The sequence below is a fragment of the Bombina bombina genome, chromosome 5, assembly GCF_027579735.1.
Source record: "Bombina bombina isolate aBomBom1 chromosome 5, aBomBom1.pri, whole genome shotgun sequence".
Taxonomy (NCBI): Eukaryota; Metazoa; Chordata; class Amphibia; order Anura; family Bombinatoridae; genus Bombina; species Bombina bombina.
This window is the reverse complement of record NC_069503.1, coordinates 473,470,010-473,494,410: the sequence shown is the minus strand read 5'-3', so window position 1 is coordinate 473,494,410 and position 24,401 is coordinate 473,470,010. Positions and strand designations below refer to the sequence as shown.

The 24,401-nt window shown below is 40.7% G+C and overlaps 1 protein-coding gene across 1 annotated transcript in view; it reads left to right on the top strand.

The window, feature by feature from the left end:
• Positions 1-24,401, top strand: part of LOC128661512 (polycystic kidney disease protein 1-like 1) — a 199,675-nt gene that overhangs the window by 8,996 nt on the left and 166,278 nt on the right. Inside the window, 4 exon segments of the mRNA XM_053715762.1 lie at positions 1,461-1,629; positions 5,810-6,052; positions 8,597-8,732; positions 16,670-16,876. Coding sequence (XP_053571737.1) covers positions 1,461-1,629; positions 5,810-6,052; positions 8,597-8,732; positions 16,670-16,876 — 755 coding nt within the window.

Here is a 24,401-nt window from a genome sequence, read left to right as displayed (position 1 = left end):
TACTCTAAATATAAAACCCACCCAAAAAACCCTTAAATAAACCTAACACTAACCCCCGACGATACACTTACAGTTTTTGAAGTTCCGCTTGAAGGATCCATCCAGCCGGCAAGAAGTCTTCATCCGGGCGGCAAGAAGTCTTCATCCAGGCGGCCTATTCTATCTTTATCCATCCGGCAAAGTCTTCATCCATGCAGCCTTTTCTATCTTCATCCATCTGGCGCGGAGCGGGTCCATCCTTAAGACATCCGGCGCGGAGCTCCTATTCAATACGGTCACCGCCGTAAACTGGAACTTGAATGCAAGTGACGTCATCCAAGATGGCGTCCCTTGTATTCCTATTGGCTGAAAGGTTCCAATCAGCTAATAGGATTTGAGCAGCTCTGATCCTATTGGCTGTTCCAATCAGCCAAAAGGATTAGAGCTCAATCCTATTGGCTGATTGGAACAGCCAATAGGACGAGAGCTGCTCAAATCCTATTGGCTGATTGGAACCTTTCAGCCAATAGGAATGCAAGGGACGCCATCTTGAATGACGTCAATTTCATTCAAGTTCCAGTTTACGGAGGTGACCGTATTGAAGAGGAGCTCGGCGCCGGAAGTCTTCAGGATGGACTTGCTCCGTGCCGGATGGATGAAGAAAGAAGAGGCTGCATGGATGAAGACTTCTTGCCGGCTGGATGGATCCTTCAAGTGGAATTCAACCTGATCGGGTTGATTGACACTCCCCGAGTCTGCAGGGGGCGGCGTTGCACCAGCAGCTCTTGTGAGCTGCTGGTGCAATGCTGAATACGGAGAGCGTATTGCTCTCCGCATTCAGCGAGGTCTTGCGGACCTGATCCGCATTGTCGGATCAGGTCGGCAAGACCTTTGATAAATAGGCCCCCTAGTCTAGAGCTGACTTTAACTATGTGTTTAATCCATTTGCAAGGGTTAAGCACACATTTATATATAAGCAATAGTGCAATAATAACATGCTGTACCATATTAGAGCATTTTATTTTTGCTCTTTTATATCCCTTTAAGTGCACACATATACAACATATGGAAATGCCCCTTTTTGCTGTAACTAAATTCCAAAGACTCCAGTCCCCTGGGCACAACAGAATTTCATGGTATCTAAACTAGAGCACAGGTGAAATAATCAGCTAATCAGTAACCATGATTTCTAACCTGCTCTCACCATCAGCTGATTATTCACCTGGGCTTTAGTTCAGATAGGCAAATTTGGCTGATTGGATGTTTTGAGTACTGATGTTGAAAAACACTGTACTAGACCCTTTATACAGCACATAATAAACCCTGTTAAAATGCTAAAATATATATTTTAATAAGAAAAATGTTACATCTCCAATGCTATCATAAATATTCAGTGCTCATAACAGTAGTTTTTAAACAAATAGTAAAATTAGTAAGCAACATGGTTCTCATTTTTTTAAATATATTTTTTCTTTATTCAGCTGTTTCCATTTTCACAAATGGCACCATCTTCTCAACTGGGACAAGCATTAGGTTTTATGTAATAACAGAAGAGGCTGGTAATTTAAAATTCTTTTGGCATTTTGGATATGGAAAGTCCGAGACAACTACTTCAACATCTATATCAAAAACATATACAAAGCCAAATAGGTACGTTGTTTTAATAATACCACGTTTGTGTTTAAAAAAGTAGTGTATGAACACTTTAAAAGCAATATTTGCGCTCCACTGTGTAATACCAGTGCAGGATAATGTGCGCTGGTATTACAAGTTTTCAGCGTTCACATCGCTGGAAAGCATTGCACTTCCATAAGCTCCCAATGGGAGCTTCGTTCTGATGCTGTCAGAGACGGCATCAGAACTTCAGTGCCAGCGTAGGGGGTAGGTAGTGCAGCAAATATAAATATATATATATATGCTGATATACATATATATTTATGTGTTAATATGTACAGTATATATACACATATTAACACATAAATATTTATGTATATTAGCATATACATATATATTTACTGGGAACACACAGTTCCCCATTGACTGCAATGTAAAGGCCCAACTCCCACCAAATTTAACCCCAAAATACTGCCTAGCGCAGTAATCTTTTAAAAACAATAATGTTGCTGCCATCTTTATTTTTTTAATAAACTACACTAGACAGTATTTTGGGGCCATTTGGGACATATTTATAAAATTAACCAGATATCTGATCTCTGTTTAATTTTCTAAGCGCTAGTTGCTATTAATTTTCGCATTCCCGCAAATGGGCAAATTTTCCTGTTTGCGGGTGCGCGATAATTTAGCCCTCCACTTGTAATCTAGCCTTACATTTTTATGAATCAGATAGAGCATGCAAGTTAAAAAAAATCAACTTAGTGTTCTTAGAATTATCCTTTGGTTGTTGAAACTTAGCTCCTTTAAAGGGACATAAAGCCAATTTTTTTTCTTTAATGATTCTGATAGAGCTTGCGATTTTAACCCCTTAGTGACCAGAGCACTTTTCCATTTTCTGTCCGTTTGGGACCAAGGCTATTTTTACATTTCTGCGGTGTTTGTGTTTAGCTGAAATTTTCCTCTTACTCATTTACTGTACCCACACATATTATATACCGTTTTTCTCGCCATTAAATGGACTTTCTAAAAATACCATTATTTTCATCATATCTTATCATTTACTATAAAATAATTTATAAAATATGAGGAAAAATGGAAAAAAACACACTTTTTCTAACTTTGAACCCCAAAATCTGTTACATATCTACAACCACCAAAAAACTCCCATGCTAAATAGTTTCTAAATTTTGTCCTGAGTTTAGAAATACCCAATGTTTACATCTTCTTTGCTTTTTTTGTAACTTATAGGGCCATAAATACAAGTAGCACTTTGCTATTTTCAAACCATTTTTTTCAAAATTAGCGCTAGTTACATTGGGACACTGATATCTTTCAGGAATCCCTGAATATCCATTGACATGTATATATATTTTTTTTAGAAGACATCCCAAAGTATTGATCTAGGCCCATTTTGGTATATTTCATGCCACCATTTCACCGCCAAATGCGATCAAATACAAAAAATCGTTCACTTTTTCACAAATTTTTTCACAAACTTTCAGTTTCTCACTGAAATTATTTACAAACTGCTTGTGCAATTATGGCATAAATGGTTGTAAATTCTTCTCTGGGATCCCCTTTGTTCAGAAATAGCAGACATATATGGCTTTGGCTTTGCTTTTTGGTAATTAGAAGGCCGCTAAATGCCACTGCCCACCACACGTGTATTATGCCCAGCAGTGAAGGGGTTAATTAGGAAGCATGTAAGGAGCTTTTTGGGGTATTTTTAGCTTTAGTGTAGTGTAGTAGACAACCCCAAGTATTGATCTAGGCCCATTTTGGTATATTTCATGCCACCATTTCACCGCCAAATGCGATCAAATTTAAAAAAATGTTACATTTTTCACAATTTTAGGTTTCTCACTGAAATCATTTACAAACAGCTTGTGCAATTATGGCACAAATGGTTGTAAATGCTTCTCTGGGATCCCCTTTGTTCAGAAATAGCAGACATATATGACTTTGGCGTTGCTTTTTGGTAATTAGAATGCTGCTAAATGGCGCTGCGCATCACACGTGTATTATGGCTAGCAGTGAAGGGGTTAATTAGGTAGCTTGTAGGGAGCTTGCAGGGTTAATTTTAGCTTTAGTGTAGAGATCAGCCTCCCACCTGAAACATCAGACCCCCTGATCCCTCCCAAACATCTCTCTTCCCTCCCCTACCCCACAAATGTCCCCGCCATCTTAAATACTGGCAGAAACTCTGCCAGTACTAAAATAAAAGGAAAATTTTGGCTTTTTTGTGCATTTTTTTTAGCATATTTACATATGCTTATGTGTAGGATCCCCATTAGCCCCCAACCTCACTGATCCCCCACCAAACAGCTCTCTAACCCTCCCCCTCTGACTTAATGTGCGCCATCTTGGGTACTGGCAGCTGTCTGCCAGTACCCATTTTAGTGAAAAATATGCTGTTATATATAAAAAAAATGTCCCTTTTCTGTAGTGTAGCTTCCCCCCCCCCCCCATACCAACCCCCCACCCCTTCCTGATCCCTTAGATGCTTTCAAAAAAATAAGTTTATTTTATATTTTTTTACAATCAACTTGTACCTTTTTTCTGTAGTGTAGCGGTTCCCACCCGCTCCCGCCCCGTGCACGTGCCCGCCCGCCACCCCCCGTGCACGCGCGCGCGCCCGTGCGCGCCCCCGGCGATACCGCAACCGATCCCGCCCCCCTCTCTGACTAAGAAGCCATCGATGGCCGCCCACCCACCTCCCACTTCAGCTCCCACCCACCAACGAATGCGGCCATCAATGTCCGGTGGGTGCACCGGAGGGGTAAAAAATGTTATTGCAGGATGCCTCAATATCGAGGCATCCTGCAATAACCGGAAATCAGCTGGAAGTGATCAGGATCGCTTCCAGCTGCTTTCCAAACCGAGGACGTGCAGGGTACGTCCTTGGTCGTTAAAGTGAAAGTAAATGTTTCCATATTGCCACATATCATTATAATCTATAGCACTAATATAACATTTTCACTTGGTTTGTTTTTTATTTTCTTCAATCTAATAGTTTATATTTTTATATTTTCTTTCCCTACCGTTCTGTCCGTTGCTCCTCCCACCCTCCTTTTCCTGGATTTTGTATTCATTACGTATAGAGCGGTCACACCCGCTCTATACGTAGACTAAAAGCTCGTTCACGATATATGGATCTACTGCGCATGCGCTAATCTGCGATCCGGCTACCAATGCGCATGCGAACTTTCTCATCCCCTAATGAAAACGCGCATGCGTCAAACTGTTTGGCTACATAATACTGAATGAATAGAAAGAATGTATTCATTCAGTATTATGCTATTAGTGTGTACTAGACGCTTTTTTTCTTGACACTACGATACGCTTGATTTGCGATTAGTGGCTAACTCTATTCTAACTCTATTTGACTTTTGGAGCTCGGAGCAGCCTGCTAAGACGCTGAGAATCTTGGCAAGAAATGATGGTCAAGTATGCGCATGCGCAAATTGTGAACGCGCGACAGGCATAACCTTGTTTATATTGCACTCGGCGCATGCGCATTGGCTGCGAGCAGGCTGTGACGTAGCTTTCTGGCCGCCGATCGGCCAGAAAGTCAATTGGTCTCTTGAAAAAACGTGACCAGGAAGTTAATTAACGCATCACCAACGGGCTGAATAGAAGATTATACAAATATGCATTTAAATGCGGCGAAAACGTTATTTATGTAATGTAAAAAAAAAAGTCATGAATGAAAGTGCTATTGTTTTGACGGTAATTATGTAAATCTGCAGAGTAGAAGCACTAAGTTTACTTTTACTTTAAGTGACTTTTTTAAGAGGACGTACCCTGCACGTCCTCGGTCATTAAGGGGTTAAACAACTTTCCAATTTACTTCTAGTTTGTTTTGTTTTCCTGGGGTACCCTTTGTTGAAAAGGATATCTAGGTAGGCTCAGGAACTTCAGATTGGTGGCTGCAAATATATGCTTTATGTGTTTAGCAAGCTCCCAGTAGGGCATTGCTGCTTCTTCAACAAATGATACCAAGAGAATAAAGCAAATTAGATAATAGAAGTAAATTGGAAAGATGTTTAAAATTGCATTCTCTATCTGAACCATGAAATAAAAATGTTGTGTTTCATGTCCCTTTAAGGGTCAGCCTTTATTGCTTTGAAAAACATTAATAACATATGTATACAATCAAAATTTAGACTATTGTTTTATCTTTATTGTAAAATATGCTCATTTTTATTCAAAACAGGTATAATGTCATTGTTACAGCCTCAAATGAAATATCTTCCATTACATCTGACATCCATACTATTTTCATACAAAGTAGAGTGATTCCTCATAGTCTTGTTGCTAGCTCATCGGTTTTAGTAGATGCCAGTGTGACATTTGAGTGCAGAACAAACTCTAGAGCAAACATCAATTACTTGTGGAACTTTGGTGATGGGTCTATTAGACCTGGAAATAACAAAACTGAGAATCATGTGTTTACAAGGTAAGTCTATAGTATCTATCTATCTATCTATCTATCTATCTATCTATCTATCTATCTATCTATAATCTATTATTATTATCAGTTATTTGTAGAGTGCCAACAGGTTTCGCAGCGCTAAAGACATGGGTCTAATATGCAAAGTGACAGTTATCGGAGGCAAATGGATAGAGGGCCCTGCCAAGAGTTTCACTATTGTAAATCATCTCTCAGGAGGGTGATCTACAGAGCAGCTAGGCTCAAAGGCTTAAATGCTAAGGAGGTTCAGGAGGATAGCTAAAGGAGGAGAGTGACTAAGATAGAAAAATGTTAGTGTAAATTATATGCATCCCTAAACAGTAGAGTCTTTAAGGAGCGCTCAAATGTTTGAAAACTAGGGGAGAGTCGTGTAGAGCGAGGCAGAGAGTTCCACAAAATAGAGGCCAGTCTGGAGAAGTCTTGTAGACGGGAATGTGAGGAGGTGACAAGAGAGGAGGAGAGAAGGAGGTCATGAGCAGAGCGAAGGGTACGGGAGGGCGAGTATCTGGAGACTAGTTTGGAGATATAGGGAGGAGCAGTGTTATTGAGAGCTTTAAAAGTTATAGTCAGGATTTTATGTTTTTTTCTGGAGGTTAGAGGAAGCCATCTATCTTTATATTTATATCTATAATCTATATGCAACACAACACATAGAAAGTCCAGCACTCACTTGTATGCACACAGCTAGATTAAAAGCAAAATGGAAGATTTATTTATTTACAGCAGTTAGCCAAATAGTGATAGGCCCAAGACTTTGTCAATGTCTCTTTTCCCTGGGTCCCTAACTTACAGCCACACATGCTAGCTTTCAACCAACCAAACTGAGATACAAACAAGAGTGACACTGGCTTTTGTAAATTTTCCTAGACACATACAAAACATGGAAATAGATTGTGTTTATATATGTTTATGTTATTGTATGTAATTTGTCATATGGCATTTAAGGGTGTGGTGTGAGTTTGTTGGTCTATCTATCTATCTATCTATCTATCTATCTATCTATCTATCTATCTATCTATCTGTCTACCAATAGTACCTCTTTTTATAACATTTATTGAAACAGCATTATAGAGAATGGTGAAATGCACGTCAAGATAATATCTATGCCTTTTTATAGATGTGAATAAATATAGTCTATAATATAGGTCTGTGCTTTCTGATCATTTCTGATTATCTGAATGGTGAAGAAGGCAGCTGCTCGCAGCAGATGGCTCTTTTCGAAGCCACATTTATTCGTGTAAAGTACAACACACTAAGATCTGGATTTTCACAAAAATAAATACGTCTCTGAAAAGAGCCGAATGCTGCAAGCGGTCACCTTCTTCCGCATTTAGATCATCACGAATGACCCGAATGCACAGACCTACTATGAATCAAACAAATGTACAAAGGTTAATCATTCCTGAGTTTTCAAGCCTCTGCATATTCACAAATTGAATTACTGTTTTAAACAATAGAGCTAATTCACTATACTATCAGATATCTCTTTAAATAGTTATGAATGGTATGCTTGAAATAACATGCAAGATGTGTTTTACTAAAAAGTTCTGAGTTGGGAATGGAACTTTTGGTAAGTTCAAACACTTGCCATTTGAAAATAAGGAAACTGTATTTGACATTTTATTTCTTCAAATCTCATATCTTTGTATTGAAAGAGTGATGAATGTAAGTATAGGAAAATTAACATTCAGTTTATGTTTCCTGAATTATTATTCTCAGGGATCAAACAAAATGATCACTTATACATGTTGTGAATATATTATAGCTGTTATTTATTAGAGATGGGATACGTATGAGGCATTATGGTTAATTTTGGTCATGAAGGCACACGTTGACTGTAAAAACTATGGGGCCTATTTATGAAAGGCCTGTCGGACATGATCTGACATTGCGGATCATGTCCGACAGACCTCGCTGAATGCGGAGAGCAATACGCTCTCCGCATTCAGCATTGCACCAGCAGCTCTTGTGAACTGCTGGTGCAATGCCACCCCCTGCAGATTCGCGGCCAATCGGCCGCTAGCAGGGGGTGTCAATGAATCCGATCGTATTCGATCGGGTTGAATTGTGGCGATGTCTGTCCGCCTCCTCAGAGCAGGCGGACAGGTTATGGAGCAGCGGTCTTTAGACCGCTGCTTTATAACTGGTGTTTCTGGTGAGTCTGAAGGCTCGCCAGAAACACGGGGCTTCAAGCTCCATACGGAGCTTCATAGATAGGCCCCAATATATTAGCTGTAGACACTCACAATATATTGTGTATGATTATAATCTGATTATGACACAAATTATAGAAAAATTAAATTGATAAAGTTAACATATATTGCACAAATAATTTTAAGTTTTCTGAAAACAAATTTACCTCCATCTAATTGTTAAACAAGCCTCAGTTGGCTCTGCAAACACACTGATATCAGTTCTTGTGTGAACTTTACTAGAACTTTAATGTGTCTATAAAATATTCTATTTTAATGAAATATGGATTTTTATTAAATTCTCAACATTTATTTCTTTTGTTTTGTTTAATTTCAGAGAAGGGGAGTTTACTGTGAATGTTTTAGTCTTCAACAATGTGAGCTCTGCTTTCCTTACCAAGCAGATTTTTGTTGTGAAAGAGCCCTGCCAGCCGCCTCCTGTGAAGATTATTGGACCAACAAATCAAATTCAGGTATAGCATCTTATGTGCAATAACTAAGCAATAACACAGATACATAGACATATAAGGGAAACATAGAAATTTATATTTGCTAGGTCTGCGTCAGTGTTAGTAGTATTAGTTTCAAATTAAACATTAAAGGGACACTCAAGTCAAAATTAAACTTCATGAGTCAGATAGAGCAGCAATTTAAAACAACTTTCCAATTTACTTCCATTAACAAAATGTGCACAGTATTTTTATATTTACACTTTTTGAGTCACCAGCTCCTACTGAGCATGTGCAAGAATTCACAGAATATATATACGTATATGCATTTGTGATTGGCTGATGGCTGTCACATGATACAGGGGGAGTGGAAATAGACATAACTTTGCAATTTATTTTAAAAAAATCTACTCATTTGAAGTTCAGACTAAGTGCTATTGCATTGTCTTCTTATCATGCATTTGTTGATTATGCAAATCTACTGTATTGACTGATCCTTTAAGGTGGAATTAACACTTTTATGTAATTCAAATGAGAAGGCAGAAATAATACTTTTATGTAGTCCACAACTTCCCAAGACACACATATTGTTGCAAGAACCAATTCAGACAACATATTCTGACTTTTTTATTCATTGTGCAAACAAATAATAAAGTTATTCTCTATTCTGGGATTTCCATTTCCGTATAAATCATACAATCCCTTTTGTTTAGCATATACTCTATTGTGGTTGATCACCCACACTGACATTTAAATGAATACTAATCCCAATGTTTTTCTTCCATGATTCAGATAGAGCAGGCAATTTTAAGCAACTTTCTAATTTACTTCTATTAGCAAATTTTCTTCGTTCTCTTGGTATCTTTAGTTGAAAAAGCAGGATGAAAGGTTAGGAGCCAGCTTATTTTTGGTTCAGAACCCTGGATAGCTTTGCTGATTGGTGGCTACAATTAGCCACCAATCAGCAAGCGCTATCCAGGTGCTGAACCTAAAATGGGCCAGGTCCTAAGCTTTCATTTCTTCTTTTGTTTATAATATTTCTCAAGTTTCACAAATCGCCTTGCGTATTTTCAAAATATGTGTAATATAGTCTGTATATTTCTATTCTTTTCCTCCTTACAGTAATTTAATAATGTCACTTTTGGATCCAAAATCGCTTTTTTTTCCTTCAAAAATGCCTTGAGGATTACCTCTATAAGCAAATTGTCTAACCATTGCGTTAAATGAAAATTATACTTTACTTCAGATGTTAATCTTTTGGCATTTGTCATCTGTCGATGACTTTGGTTTTCATGAAAGCTGTCAAATGTCACTAATGTATGTCACTCTGCTGGTTTTCTATAGACCCTGATCTCTAAACTGTCATCCTCCTTAAAATCTTAATATCTTAAAACTCTATTTGTTTGAATATTATTTAAAAGGGTAATAAACACCGAACATGTTATTGTTTAAAATGATAGACAATCCCTTTATGTACTATTCTCAAGTTTTGCATAACCAACACTGTTATAGAAATACACTTTTTACCTCTGTAATTACCTTGTAACTAGGGCCTAGATTTGGAGTTCGGCGGTAGCCGTCAAAACCAGCGTTAGAGGCTCCTAACGCTGGTTTTGGCCGCCCGCTGGTATTTGGAGTCAGTGATTAAAGGGTCTAACGCTCACTTTTCAGCCGCGACTTTTCCATACCGCAGATCCCCCTACGCCATTTGCGTATCCTATCTTTTCAATGGGATCTTTCTAACGCCGGTATTTAGAGTCGTTTCTGAAGTGAGCGTTAGAGCTCTAACGACAAAACTCCAGCCGCCTGAAAATAGCAGGAGTTAAGAGCTTTCTGGCTAACGCCGGTTCATAAAGCTCTTAACTACTGTACCCTAAAGTACACTAACACCCATAAACTACCTATGTACCCCTAAACCGAGGCCCCCCCACATCGCCGCCACTCGATTAAAATTTTTAACCCCTAATCTGCCGACCGCCACCTACGTTATACTTATGTACCCCTAATCTGCTGCCCCTAACCCCGCCGACCCCTGTATTACATTTATTAACCCCTAACCTGCCCCCCACAACGTCGCCGCCAGCTACTTAAAATAACTAACCCCTAATCTTCCGACCGCAAAGCGCCGCCACCTACGTTATCCCTATGTACCCCTAATCTGCTACCCCTAACACCGCCGACCCCTATATTATATTTATTAACCCCTAATCTGCCCCCCTCAACGTCGCCGACACCTGCCTACACTTATTAACCCCTAATCTGCCGAGCGGACCTGAGCGCTACTATAATAAAGTTATTAACCCCTAACCCGCCTCACTAACCCTATCATAAATAGTATTAACCCCTAATCTGCCCTCCCTAACATCGCCGACACCTAACTTCAATTATTAACCCCTAATCTGACGACCGGAGCTCACCGCTACTATAATAAATGGATTAACCCCTAAAGCTAAGTCTAACCCTAACACTAACACCCCCCTAACTTAAATATAATTTACATCTAACGAAATAAATTAACTCTTATTAAATAAATGATTCCTATTTAAAGCTAAATACTTACCTGTAAAATAAATCCTAATATAGCTACAATATAAATTATAATTATATTATAGCTATTTTAGGATTAATATTTATTTTACAGGCAACTTTGTAATTATTTTAACCAGGTACAATAGCTATTAAATAGTTAAGAACTATTTAATAGTTACCTAGTTAAAATAATAACAAATTTACCTGTAAAATAAATCCTAACCTAAGATATAATTAAACCTAACACTACCCTATCAATAAAATAATTAAATAAACTACCTACAATTACCTACAATTAACCTAACACTACACTATCAATAAATTAATTAAACACAATTCCTACAAATAAATACAATTAAATAAACTAACTAAAGTACAAAAAATAAAAAAGAACTAAGTTACAAAAAATAAAAAAATATTTACAAACATAAGAAAAATATTACAACAATTTTAAACTAATTACACCTACTCTAAGCCCCCTAATAAAACAACAAAGCCCCCCAAAATAAAAAATTCCCTACCTTATTCTAAATTAAAAAAGTTACAAGCTCTTTTACCTTACCAGCCCTGAACAGGGCCCTTTGCGGGGCATGCCCCAAGAATTTCAGCTCTTTTGCCTGTAAAAGAATAAATACAATACCCCCCCCCAACATTACAACCCACCACCCACATACCCCTAATCTAACACAAACCCCCCTTAAATAAACCTAGCACTAAGCCCCTGAAGATCTTCCTACCTTGTCTTCACCATCCAGGTTCACCGATCCGTCCTGAAGAGCTCCTCCGATGTCCTGATCCAAGCCCAAGCGGGGGGCTGAAGAGGTCCATGATCCGGTCAAAGTCTTCATCCAAGCGGGGCAGAAGAGGATCTTCCATCCGATTGAAGTCATCATCCAGGCGGCATCTTCTATGGTCTTCCATCCGGAGCGAAGCGGCAGGATCCTGAAGACCTCCAGCGCGGAACATCCATCCGGACCGACGACTGAACGACGAATGACTGTTCCTTTAAGGGACGTCATCCAAGATGGCGTCCCTCGAATTCCGATTGGCTGATAGGATTCTATCAGCCAATCTGAATTAAGGTAGGAATTTTCAGATTGGCTGATGGAATCAGCCAATCAGAATCAAGTTCAATCCGATTGGCTGATCCAATCAGCCAATCAGATTGAGCTCGCATTCTATTGGCTGTTCCGATCAGCCAATAGAATGCGAGCTCAATCTGATTGGCTGATTGGATCAGCCAATCGGATTGAACTAGATTCTGATTGGCTGATTCCATCAGCCAATCTGAAAATTCCTACCTTAATTCCGATTGGCTGATAGAATCCTATCAGCCAATCGGAATTCGAGGGACGCCATCTTGGATGACGTCCCTTAAAGGAACAGTCATTCGTCGTTCAGTCGTCGGTCCGGATGGATGTTCCGCGCTGGAGGTCTTCAGGATCCTGCCGCTTCGCTCCGGATGGAAGACCATAGAAGATGCCGCCTGGATGATGACTTCAATCGGATGGAAGATCCTCTTCTGCCCCGCTTGGATGAAGACTTTGACCGGATCATGGACCTCTTCAGCCCCCCACTTGGGCTTGGATCAGGACATCGGAGGAGCTCTTCAGGACGGATCGGTGAACCTGGATGGTGAAGACAAGGTAGGAAGATCTTCAGGGGCTTAGTGTTAGGTTTATTTAAGGGGGGTTTGTGTTAGATTAGGGGTATGTGGGTGGTGGGTTGTAATGTTGGGGGGGGGGGTATTGTATTTATTCTTTTACAGGCAAAAGAGCTGAAATTCTTGGGGCATGCCCCGCAAAGGGCCCTGTTCAGGGCTGGTAAGGTAAAAGAGCTTGTAACTTTTTTAATTTAGAATAGGGTAGGGAATTTTTTATTTTGGGGGGCTTTGTTATTTTATTAGGGGGCTTAGAGTAGGTGTAATTAGTTTAAAATTGTTGTAATATTTTTCTTATGTTTGTAAATATTTTTTTATTTTTTGTAACTTAGTTCTTTTTTATTTTTTGTACTTTAGCTAGTTTATTTAATTGTATTTATTTGTAGGAATTGTGTTTAATTAATTTATTGATAGTGTAGTGTTAGGTTAATTGTAGGTAATTGTAGGTAGTTTATTTAATTATTTTATTGATAGGGTAGTGTTAGGTTTAATTATATCTTAGGTTAGGATTTATTTTACAGGTAATTTTGTAATTATTTTAACTAGGTAGATATTAAATAGTTCTTAACTATTTAATAGCTATTGTACCTGGTTAAAATAATTACAAAGTTGCCTGTAAAATAAATATTAATCCTAAAATAGCTATAATATAATTATAATTTATATTGTAGCTATATTAGGGTTTATTTTACAGGTAAGTATTTAGCTTTAAATAGGAATCATTTATTTAATAAGAGTTAATTTATTTCGTTAGATGTAAATTATATTTAAGTTAGGGGGGTGTTAGTGTTAGGGTTAGACTTAGCTTTAGGGGTTAATACATTTATTAGAATAGCGGTGAGGTCCGCTCGGCAGATTAGGGGTTAATAATTGAAGGTAGGTGTCGGCGATGTTAGGGAGGGCAGATTAGGGGTTAATACTATTTATGATAGGGTTAGTGAGGCGGGTTAGGGGTTAATAACTTTATTATAGTAGCGGTGCGGTCCGCTCGGCAGATTAGGGGTTAATAAGTGTAGGCAGGTGTCGGCGACGTTGAGGGGGGCAGATTAGGGGTTAATAAATATAATATAGGGGTCGGCGGTGTTAGGGGCAGCAGATTAGGGGTACATAGGGATAACGTAGGTTGCGGCGGTTTACGGAGCGGCAGATTAAGGGTTAAAAAAAATATGCAGGGGTCAGCGATAGCGGGGGCAGCAGATTAGGGGTTAATAAGTGTAAGGCTAGGGGTGTTTAGACTCGGGGTACATGTTAGAGTGTTAGGTGCAGACGTAGGAAGTGTTTCCCCATAGGAAACAATGGGGCTGCGTTAGGAGCTGAACGCTGCTTTTTTGCAGGTGTTAGGTTTTTTTTCAGCTCAAACAGCCCCATTGTTTCCTATGGGAGAATCGTGCACGAGCACGTTTTTGAGGCTGGCCGCGTCCGTAAGCAACTCTGGTATCGAGAGTTGCATTTGCGGAAAAAATGCTCTACGCTCCTTTTTTGGAGCCTAACACAGCATTTGTTTGAACTCTCGATACCAGAGTTAAATTTATGGTGCGGCCAGAAAAAAGCCCGCGGAGCGTTAACAGCCCTTTTACCGCCAAACTCCAAATCTAGGCCTAAGTTTCTGCAGACTGCCTCCTTATCGCATATCTATTGACAGACTTGCATTTCAGGCAATTATTGCTGACTCTTATATTACTCTAAGTACATGACCACAATTTTATTTATATTAAACACATGAACTAATGCCCTCTAGCAGTGAAAAACTGTCAAATGCATTGAGATAAGATGCACCTTCAAGGGCTTAAAAATTAGCATATGAGCCTACCTAGGTTTAGCTTTCAACTAAGAATACCAAAGAACAAAGCAAATTTGATGATAAAAGTAAATTGGAAAGTTGTTTGAAATTACAATCCCTATCTGATTCATGAAAGATTAATTTGGACTTTACTATCCCTTTAATTTTTCTAAAGGATTGTACCAGAACATCCTTGCTACCTTGCTAGATAAATAAAAAATATTCCATTTAATACTTTTAAATACAAATTTCAGAAATTCAGGATAAATAAGAATATTTTTTTTAATAAGAATTCATGTATCCATCGGCACAGCTTGGGGCCCATAGCTGTGCCAACATATTGTAAATACACATTTCTCTCAAATTAATAGAAAAAAATATTATGCAACATAAAAACATAACAAATCCAACAATAGGAAAGAATATTTAGTTGGAAGACACCCATAGTGCTTATTCACAAGGAGCAAGTTGTTAACTGACTCTATACCATCTTCATGAACTATACATGTGTATTGTGAGATACATAGAGGAATACAAATGACACGTTTTTTTATCACAAGAGCAAACTCCTCTCAGATCATGGAAGGAATAATATATTTGATACTTTATATTCACACTTTTGTACTTTACCAATCTGTTGTTTATTAGCAAAATAGCCATTTAATCCTACATTTCTCCAACATTTATACAAATTGACAAGTTGAAATAACATATCTATGCACCTAGAATAGAATAATATTATTCAAATATTTATTTTTTATCACAGACCAAGGGTATAAACTAGTGTTATATACTGCCAGTCAGAGAGAGTATCTATGAAAATAGGATTTGTTAAATAATAATGACAAAATGTTGAATTTAAACAAACAGCAATAAAGGTAATACAATTGTGATAAATCAGTGACTAGAATATTGATGCTGCATTATTACAGCAGTATATGTGATTAGTTATAGCATTAGGTATAGCATAGCAAGCAAGATTATTGCAATAACAGCAGTCAGTTTAGGGCCGGGCTGGGAACAAAAAGCAGACCTGAAAAAAATTGAAGATATGTTATATTTTCTGTTGAGTCTGTAAAATGCACAGGCCCCATTTTTCTCAAGTGCATGACTGGGATACATCTTCCCTCAATATTTTTTTTCAGAATTAAATTATATGAGTTTTTTATAGAAAAAATGCCATATTTGTTATATAGGTACCCTACAAACAGTCTGTCACCCTGGGCTCCATTTATTAAAGGTCAGGCAGACATGATTTGTTACCACGAACATGTCCACCAGACCTTGCTGTGAGCAGGCAGCATACGCTGTCCGCATTTAACATTGCACAAGCATTCCTTGTTAAATGCCACCCCTTGCTTGCTTACAGCCAATTGGCCACTAGCAGGGGCTGTCAATCATCCGGATTAGATTGGATTGATTATCGTTTCAGGCAGGCCTGAAACGCCTGGGCCCCGAAACTGCTTTTGCACCTTGATAAATGGGGCCTAATGTCTTAACTAGGCACTAAAAACCAGAGGAGGACTACTAAAATGATTAATGATAAATCTAGGATCTTGGTAGGCCTGTCCGGCTATGAATCAATCTTACATTATTTATTTAACATAAAACAAAAATAGAGAATATGCAAAATTTCAAGAGGTACATAAGTGTATAAGGGTCTGTCTAAATAAACACAGTTCTTTATAGATAAGAAAGCCGAAACATAGAAACTAATTCTTGGATAAATATATTAGGTGATATGATTGTAATTAATTTGATTTAACATTTTGCTAGTTCATTAATTTCTTTATATACTATGTGTAGTGCAATTAGAAAAGAAGCTCAATGAATTTTGAACATGAGTGTCTAGGAATCTAGCCCACTATATTGATATAAATTTTCTATGCTACAATTATCATGGCAATGTGTACAGATATTTAAGGTGGGATACAAATAAAATATTTATTTCTATTGTCATGTTCATTAATAACATTTATGTTTGCCATACAGATCCGAAGATACGAGCATCTCCATCTTAGAGTCACCTTTGAAGCTCCAATATTGTGCAATATCTCCCAAGGCCTTCACTATTATTGGTCTTTCGTGAAGTCAGATGGGAATCTTTTAAGCCTACCTGCGCATATTGAAAATAAAAGACAAGCAATCACACTCCCAAAATTCTTCCTGGCTTATGGAAAATATACCGCTGTAGCTAAGGTATGTCTGCATGTATTGATGTTGAAATGATGGCAAACTGTTTTTGGGAAGATTATGGGCTAGATTACAAGTGGAGCGCAATTTTAAAGTGCGTCCGTAAACTGGCAGCGTTTCCTGTTTACGGGTGCACATTAAATAACCAGCCATTACAAGTGACTGGTTAATACTACCATGAGATCTCTGGTTAATGAAAAAAATATCCCTCCATTGTTCCCAAAATAAAGTGTAAAGTTCCATTTCTAAAAAAAAATAAATGAACATCTTTATTTTTTTTACTTTTTTAAATAACTGCACAAAGCAGTTATAAGGGGTTAAATCGAGGGGATGAAAATTGCCTTTACATAGTGGTCTATGGAGACTGTGTTTTAAACTACAAATATATATGTATATGCTTATACATATAAACAAATACTATATACAGTATCTCACAAAAGTGAGTACACCCCTCACATTTTTGTAAATATTTTATTATATCTTTTCATGTGACAACACTGAAGAAATTACACTTTGCTACAATGTAAAGTAGTGAGTGTACAGCCTGTATAACAGTGTACATTTGTTGTCCCCTCAAAATAACTCAACACACAGCCATTAATGCCTAAACCGTTGGCAACAAAAGTGAGTACACCCCTAAGTGGAAATGTCCAAAGTGTCAATATTTTGTGTTGCCACCATTATTTTCCAGCACTGCCTTAACCCTCTTGGGCATGGAGTTCACCAGAGCTTTACAGGTTGCCACTGGAGTCCTCTTCTACTCCTCCATGACGACATCACAGAGTTGGTGGATGTTAGAGAACTTGTGCTCCCCCACCTTCCATTTTAGGATACCCCTCAGATGCTCAATAGGGTTTAGCTCGGCAGACATGCTTGGCCAGTCCATCACCTTTACCCTCAGTTACTTTAGCAAGGCAGTGGTCGTCTTGAAAATGTGTTTGGGGTCATTATCATGTTGGAATACTGCTCTGCGGCCCAGTCCCTGAAGGGAGGGGATCATGCTCTGCTTTAGTATGTCAGAGTACATGTTGGCATTCATGGTTCCCTTAATGAACTGTAGCTCCCCAGTGCTGGCAGCACTCATGCAGGCCCAGACCATGACACTCCCACCACCATGCTTGACTGTAGGCAAGACACACTAGTCTTTGTACTCCTCACCTGGTGGCCGCCACACACGCTTGACACCATCTGAACCAAATAAGTTTATCTTGGTCTCATCGGACCACAGGACATGGTTCCAGTAATCCATGTCCTTAGTTTGCTTGTCTTCAGCAAACTGTTTGCAGGCTTTCTTGTGTATCATCTTTAGAAGAGGTTTCCTTCTGGAACAACAGTCATGCAGACCAATTTGATGCAGTGTGCGGTGTATGGTCTAAGCACTGACAGGCTGACCCCCCAACCCTTCAACTTCTGCAGCAATGCTGGCAGCTCTCATATGTCTATTTCCCAAAGACAACCTCTGGATATGACGCTGAGCATGTGCTCTCAACTTCTTTGGTCAACCATGGCGAGGCCTGTTCTGTTTGGAACCTGTCCTGTGAAACCACTGTATGGTCTTACCCACCGTGCTGCAGCTCAGTTTCAGGGTCTTGGCAATCTTCTTATAGCCTAGGCCATCTTTATGTAGAGCAGCAATCCTTTTTTTCAGATCCTCAGAGAGTTATTTGTCATGATGTGCCATGTTGAACTTCCAGTGACCAGTATGAGAGAGTGTGAGAGTGCTAACACCAAATTTAACACACCTGCTCCCTATTCACACCTGAAACCTTGTAACACTAATGAGTCACATGAAAACGGAGAGGGAAAATGGCTAATTGTGCCCAATTTGGACATTTCCACTTAGAGGTGTACTCACTTTTGTTGCCAATGGTTTAGATATTAATGGTTGTGTGTTGAGTTATTTTGAGGGGACAGCAAATTTACACTGTTATACATGCTGTACACTCATTACTTTACATTGTAGCAAAGTGTCATTTCTTCAGTGTTGTCACATGAAAAGATATATTAAAATATTTACAAAAATGTGAGTGGTGTACTCACTTTTGTGAGATACTTTATATATATTCATATATATTATATATTTATATATATATATATGAGCGAAGGAAAGCACTCTCTGGTCTTTTAGTGAAAATTTAATAAATCAAGCGTGACGTTTCGGGGACACACTCCCCTTCCTCAGACAAACAAAAAGTGCATTCAACTGAAAATTTAAACAAAATAAGCCCCTCCCCCAGTGAGAAAATTGCGCCAAAATAAAAAAAAACTGTTGTCATGGTGATCCTCAATAAACAAGTACTGGCTGACTCAAGCCTAGTGCAGAGTGCAAAAAGAAGAGCTCTATATACATAAATCTTTACAAAGAGCAATTAATATGTGCAGTAAAGTATGAAAGAAACATTAGTTCTCATAGTGTGCTAAATTATAGTGACATCAAAACCATATCATCGCAAAAGAGTGAACATATGCATCTATTAAACATCTAACCCCTGGTTGAGGTGAATCAGTGACGTGCAGTGAGGTCAGAGGCAGGTGAGGCACTAGCTAGGATATGCCTTCATTCTTTAGATATCCTTTGTTGAAGAAATAGCAATGTACATGGGTGAGCCAATTACATGAGGTATCTATTGTGCAGCCACCAATCAGCAGCTACTGAGCATATTTAGATATGATTTTCAACAAAGGATATCAAGAGAATGAAGGAAATTAGTTGTTAGATGTAAATTGGACAGAGGGGGTGGGAGAGACAGGGAGATAGAGATAGACAGAGGGGGAAAGAGAGACAAAGAGACAGAGGAGAGAGAGAGAGAGAGAGAGAGAGACAAAGAGAGTCAGAGGGTAGAGAGACAGACAAAGAGACCATGGGGGAGAATGAGACACATAAGGATAGAAACAGAGGGGGTGGGAGAGATGATAGAGAGAGAGAGACAGAAAAAGAGAGAGAGAGAGAGAGAGAAGAGAGAGAGACACAGAGGGGGAGAGAGAAAGAGAGACACAGAGGGGGGAGAGAGAGACAGAGGGGGGAGAGAGAGACAGAGGGGGAGGGAGAAAGGGAGAGACAGAGGGGGAGGGAGAAAGGGAGAGACAGAGGGGGAGAGAGAGAGAGAGAGACAGAGGAGAGAGAGAGAGACAGAGGGGAGAGAGAGAGACAGGGGTGGGAGAGACAGGGAGAGAGAGATGATAGAGAGAGAGAGACAGAAAAAGAGAGAGAGAGAGAGAGAGAGAGAGAGAGAAGAGAGAGAGACACAGAGGGGGAGAGAGAAAGAGAGACACAGAGGGGGGAGAGAGAGACAGAGGGGGAGGGAGAAAGGGAGAGACAGAGGGGGAGGGAGAAAGGGAGAGACAGAGGGGGAGAGAGAGAGAGACAGAGGAGAGAGAGACAGAGGAGAGAGAGAGAGACAGAGGGGAGAGAGAGAGACAGGGGGGGAGAGAGAGAGACAGAGGGGAAAGAGAGACAGAGGAGAGAGAGAGAGAGAGAGAGAGAGAGAGAGGAGAGAGAGGGGGGAGAGAGAGAGAGGGGAGGGATAGAGAGACAGAGGGGGAGAGAGAGAGACAGAGGGGAGAGAGAGAGACAGAGGGGGGAGAGAAAGAGAGAGACAGAGAGGAGAGAGAGGGGGGAAAGAGAGAGAGAGAGAGAGAGAGAGGGGGAGGGATAGAGAGACAGAGGGGGAGAGAGAGAGACAGAGGGGAGAGAGAGAGACAGAGGGGAGAGAGAGAGACAGAGGGGATAGAGAGAGACACAGAGGGGAGACAGAGACACAGAGGGGAGAGAGACAGAGGGGAGAGAGAGAGAGGAGAGAGAGAGAGACAGAGGGGAGAGAGAGAGACAGAGGGGAGAAAGAGAGAGACAGAGGGGAAAGAGAGAGAGACAGAGGGGGGAGAGAGACAGAGGGGAGAGAGTGACAGAGGGGGAGAAAGAGGGGGGAGAGAGGGAGAGAGAGAGAGAGAGAGAGAGAGAGAGAGAGAGAGAGAGAGGGAAGAAAGAGAGAGAGAGAGACAGAGGGGAGAGAGAGAGACAGAGGGGAGAGAAAGAGACAGACAGAGGGGAGAGAAAGAGACAGACAGAGGGGAGAGAGAGATACAGACAGAGGGGAGAGAGAGAGACAGACAAAGGGGGAGAGAGAGACAGAGGGGAGAGAAACATACAGAGGGGAGAGAGAGAGACAGAGGGAAGAGACAGAGGGGAGAGAGAGAGAGACAGAGGGGAGAGAGAGAGACAGACAGAGGGGAGAGAGAGAGACAGACAGAGGGGAGAGAGAGACAGACAGAGGGGAGAGAGAGAGACAGAGGGGAAAGAGAGAGAGACAGAGGGGAGAGAGACAGGGGAGGGGGGAGAGAGACACAGGGGAGGGGGGAGAGAGACACAGGGGAGGGGGGAGAGAGACACAGGGGAGGGGGGAGAGAGACACGGGGGAGAGAGGCACAGGGGAGAGGGGGGGAGAGAGACAGGGGGAGAGACACAGGGGAGGGGGGAGAGAGACAGAGGAGGGGGGGAGAGACATAGGGGAGGGGGGGAGAGACATAGGGGAGGGGGGGGAGAGACTTAGGGGAGGGGGGGAGAGACACAGGGGAGGGGAGGGGGACACAGGGGAGGGGGGGAGAGACATAGGGGAGGGGGGGAGAGACACAGGGGAGGGGGGGAGAGACACAGGGGGGGGGGGGAGACACAGGGGGGGTGGGGGGGAGACACAGGGGGGGATGGGGGGGAGACACAGGGGAGGAAGGGAGTGAGATACAGGGGATGAAATTTCTGAAGTCAGCAGTGGTGTACCATTACCAAGCAAATTGAGCACATACCTTTAATCTGCAGCTCTGCTAGCCATGGTGACACTGACACTGTCTGACTGAGCACTTCACACTACAGCACCGGGCAACTGCATTACACACACACAGGCAGCTTCTTTCCCTCTCAGGTTACCATGGCAATGTTCTGATTTAAAACTGTCATGACTAGGAGACACAGGCAGATGAAGGAGGGTTGTACCAGTGGGGGGGGGGGGCACGGGGGGGGGGCGCAGGGGGGGAGGGGGGTTCGCAAGAAAAAAAAAGTTGAAAAAAAGTTGAGAAAAAAAAAATTGCACCAGTACAGTACCATAGTATGTGTCACTCAGTCACCAGTGCACTCATTCATCTTAGCTTACCATAAACTGTGAATAATAATCAATGAATCTATTAATTTCCCTCCCCCTGCAGTGCACCCATGTCTTTAATCTCCCGTTTTTAATTTCCAATACTATGCAATGCATTAAATACAGTACCGGGTCCACTACCTATCAATCACATCTGTATTATCATCCAGATACGATGACAGGCACAGGCACTCACATTTCTATCACTAACATTACCTTTAATGAATTGTTCCCCTCTTTACATGAAGGTGCACAAAGTTGTGTCAGCAGAAGAAATCTAAGTTTAAGAGTGCAATGCATGAAGTGCACTAACAGTCTAACACAAATTGTGAGCGTGACTCAATAGCACGGTGGATAAATATCTCTAAATAAGAGCTGACAGCCTGACACATGGCATGTTAAGTTATGTAAAGGGAGCGCGCTCTTACAGTGCTACTGTTAACCCAAAATTAAATGTACTAATGAAATGAATATAACTATTATTTGTGCACATTATTTTTATTATAATATACCTTGATGTCATCAAGGTAAATTATAATAAAAATAATGTGCACAAATAATAGTAATAACCGTTACCTTACGTCATTCACTAAGAGAATCCCTGCGGCAGATGCACTGCGATACAGAAATTTCAGATGTCCCCAGGGCGGCTGGCAGTGATCTTTCAAAGTTTCTTCCAGGGGGTCGCTCACTCAGTCTCAGTTACTCACCTGGCTTACCGGTCCGGTATAGCAAGTCCAACTCCAAAGTGACCAAGTAGATGGCTCCGTCCAGACTCTAGATGGGATGACAGCTCAGGTTGCAGCAGTCTCTCCTTCCCAGTTCCTTTTTGCCGCCAGTACTGCGCTGCGCTCAAAATCATGCTATCTTGCGCATGTGCAGGGAGCCAATCTACAACAGTCACGTTCTTCTGGTGCTGTCAATCACCAGGAGAACATGTCCGTCTCTGATTGGCTCCCTCGCTAAGAGGCATTACGAGTGATGCCTCCTATTGGCCTATTTTTTCCACACTGACGTTCGGTCAGCCTGTGGCAGCCAGTGGGTGGTGTTCTCTTCCTTACTGTGTAACTTAAAAAATGCACCCATGTTACGCAATGGAGAAGTAGAAAAGTACATTGCCTCTCCATAGCGTAACATGGGGAGAAAAAAAAAGGTTAATATTTTTTGTTTGGTAGCCAGAAGGTGTCGCTCTAATGCTCAAAATATGCACCCATGTTGCGCAATGGAGTATGTAAAGTACACTGCCTGCATCTCCATAGCGTAACATGGGGGAGAAAAAAAAAAGTTATTTTTTTATTAACACAATTTTTTTTTCCATTTAAATTTAAATAAACTTTGGGGGCCAAAATGGCAGGGGACTGCACGTCCTTGAGGTGAATTATATACAAAGACTGTGATACGTGTAGTGTCTGGTGATTACTAGTGTTAGTAAACAACCTAGATGGGCACCGGATATCTTTAAACATCACAGATCGTATTTCAGTATTACCAACAAAACTTACAGAGACATCCCATTCCTTACAATTAGACTCTGTTACTAGAGGGTTGTAAACTCTATCCATTTAGTCGCTGTTCAGTACCTGTTTGCGGGATTGGGCACTATGATGAGCGGGTCACTGTTTATTGAATTGATGAGCGGGTCACTGTTTATTGCTATACTTCCCTGCCGGCGGCTTGGTGCATAAGGTTGCTATGGCAACCACCTCTGAGTGAGTCACGGCGCGGAGCGCTCTGTGTATAAGGTTGTTATGGTAACTAACCTTGAGTGTGGTATGGCGCCCAGTGCTTACGTCACAACATGGCCGTGATGAGCGTGTCTCTTACCACTACTCCATGCTCCACGCAATCGAATACAGCAAACAGGTACTGAACAGCGACTAAATGGATAGAGTTTACAACCCTCTAGTAACAGAGTCTAATTGTAAGGAATGGGATGTCTCTGTAAGTTTTGTTGGTAATACTGAAATACGATCTGTGATGTTTAAAGATATCCGGTGCCCATCTAGGTTGTTTACTAACACTAGTAATCACCAGACACTACACGTATCACAGTCTTTGTATATAATTCACCTCAACCAGGGGTTAGATGTTTAATAGATGCATATGTTCACTCTTTTGCGATGATATGGTTTTGATGTCACTATAATTTAGCACACTATGGCCTAGATTTGGAGTTCGGCGGTAAAAGGGCTGCTAACGCTCCGCGGGCTTTTTTCTGGCCGCACCATAAATTTAACTCTGGTATCGAGAGTTTAATCAAATGCTGCGTTAGGCTCCAAAAAAGGAGCGTAGAGCATTTTTACCGCAAATGCAACTCTCGATACCAGAGTTGCTTACGGACGCGGCCGGCCTCAAAAACGTGCTCGTGCACGATTCTCCCATAGGAAACAATGGGGCTGTTT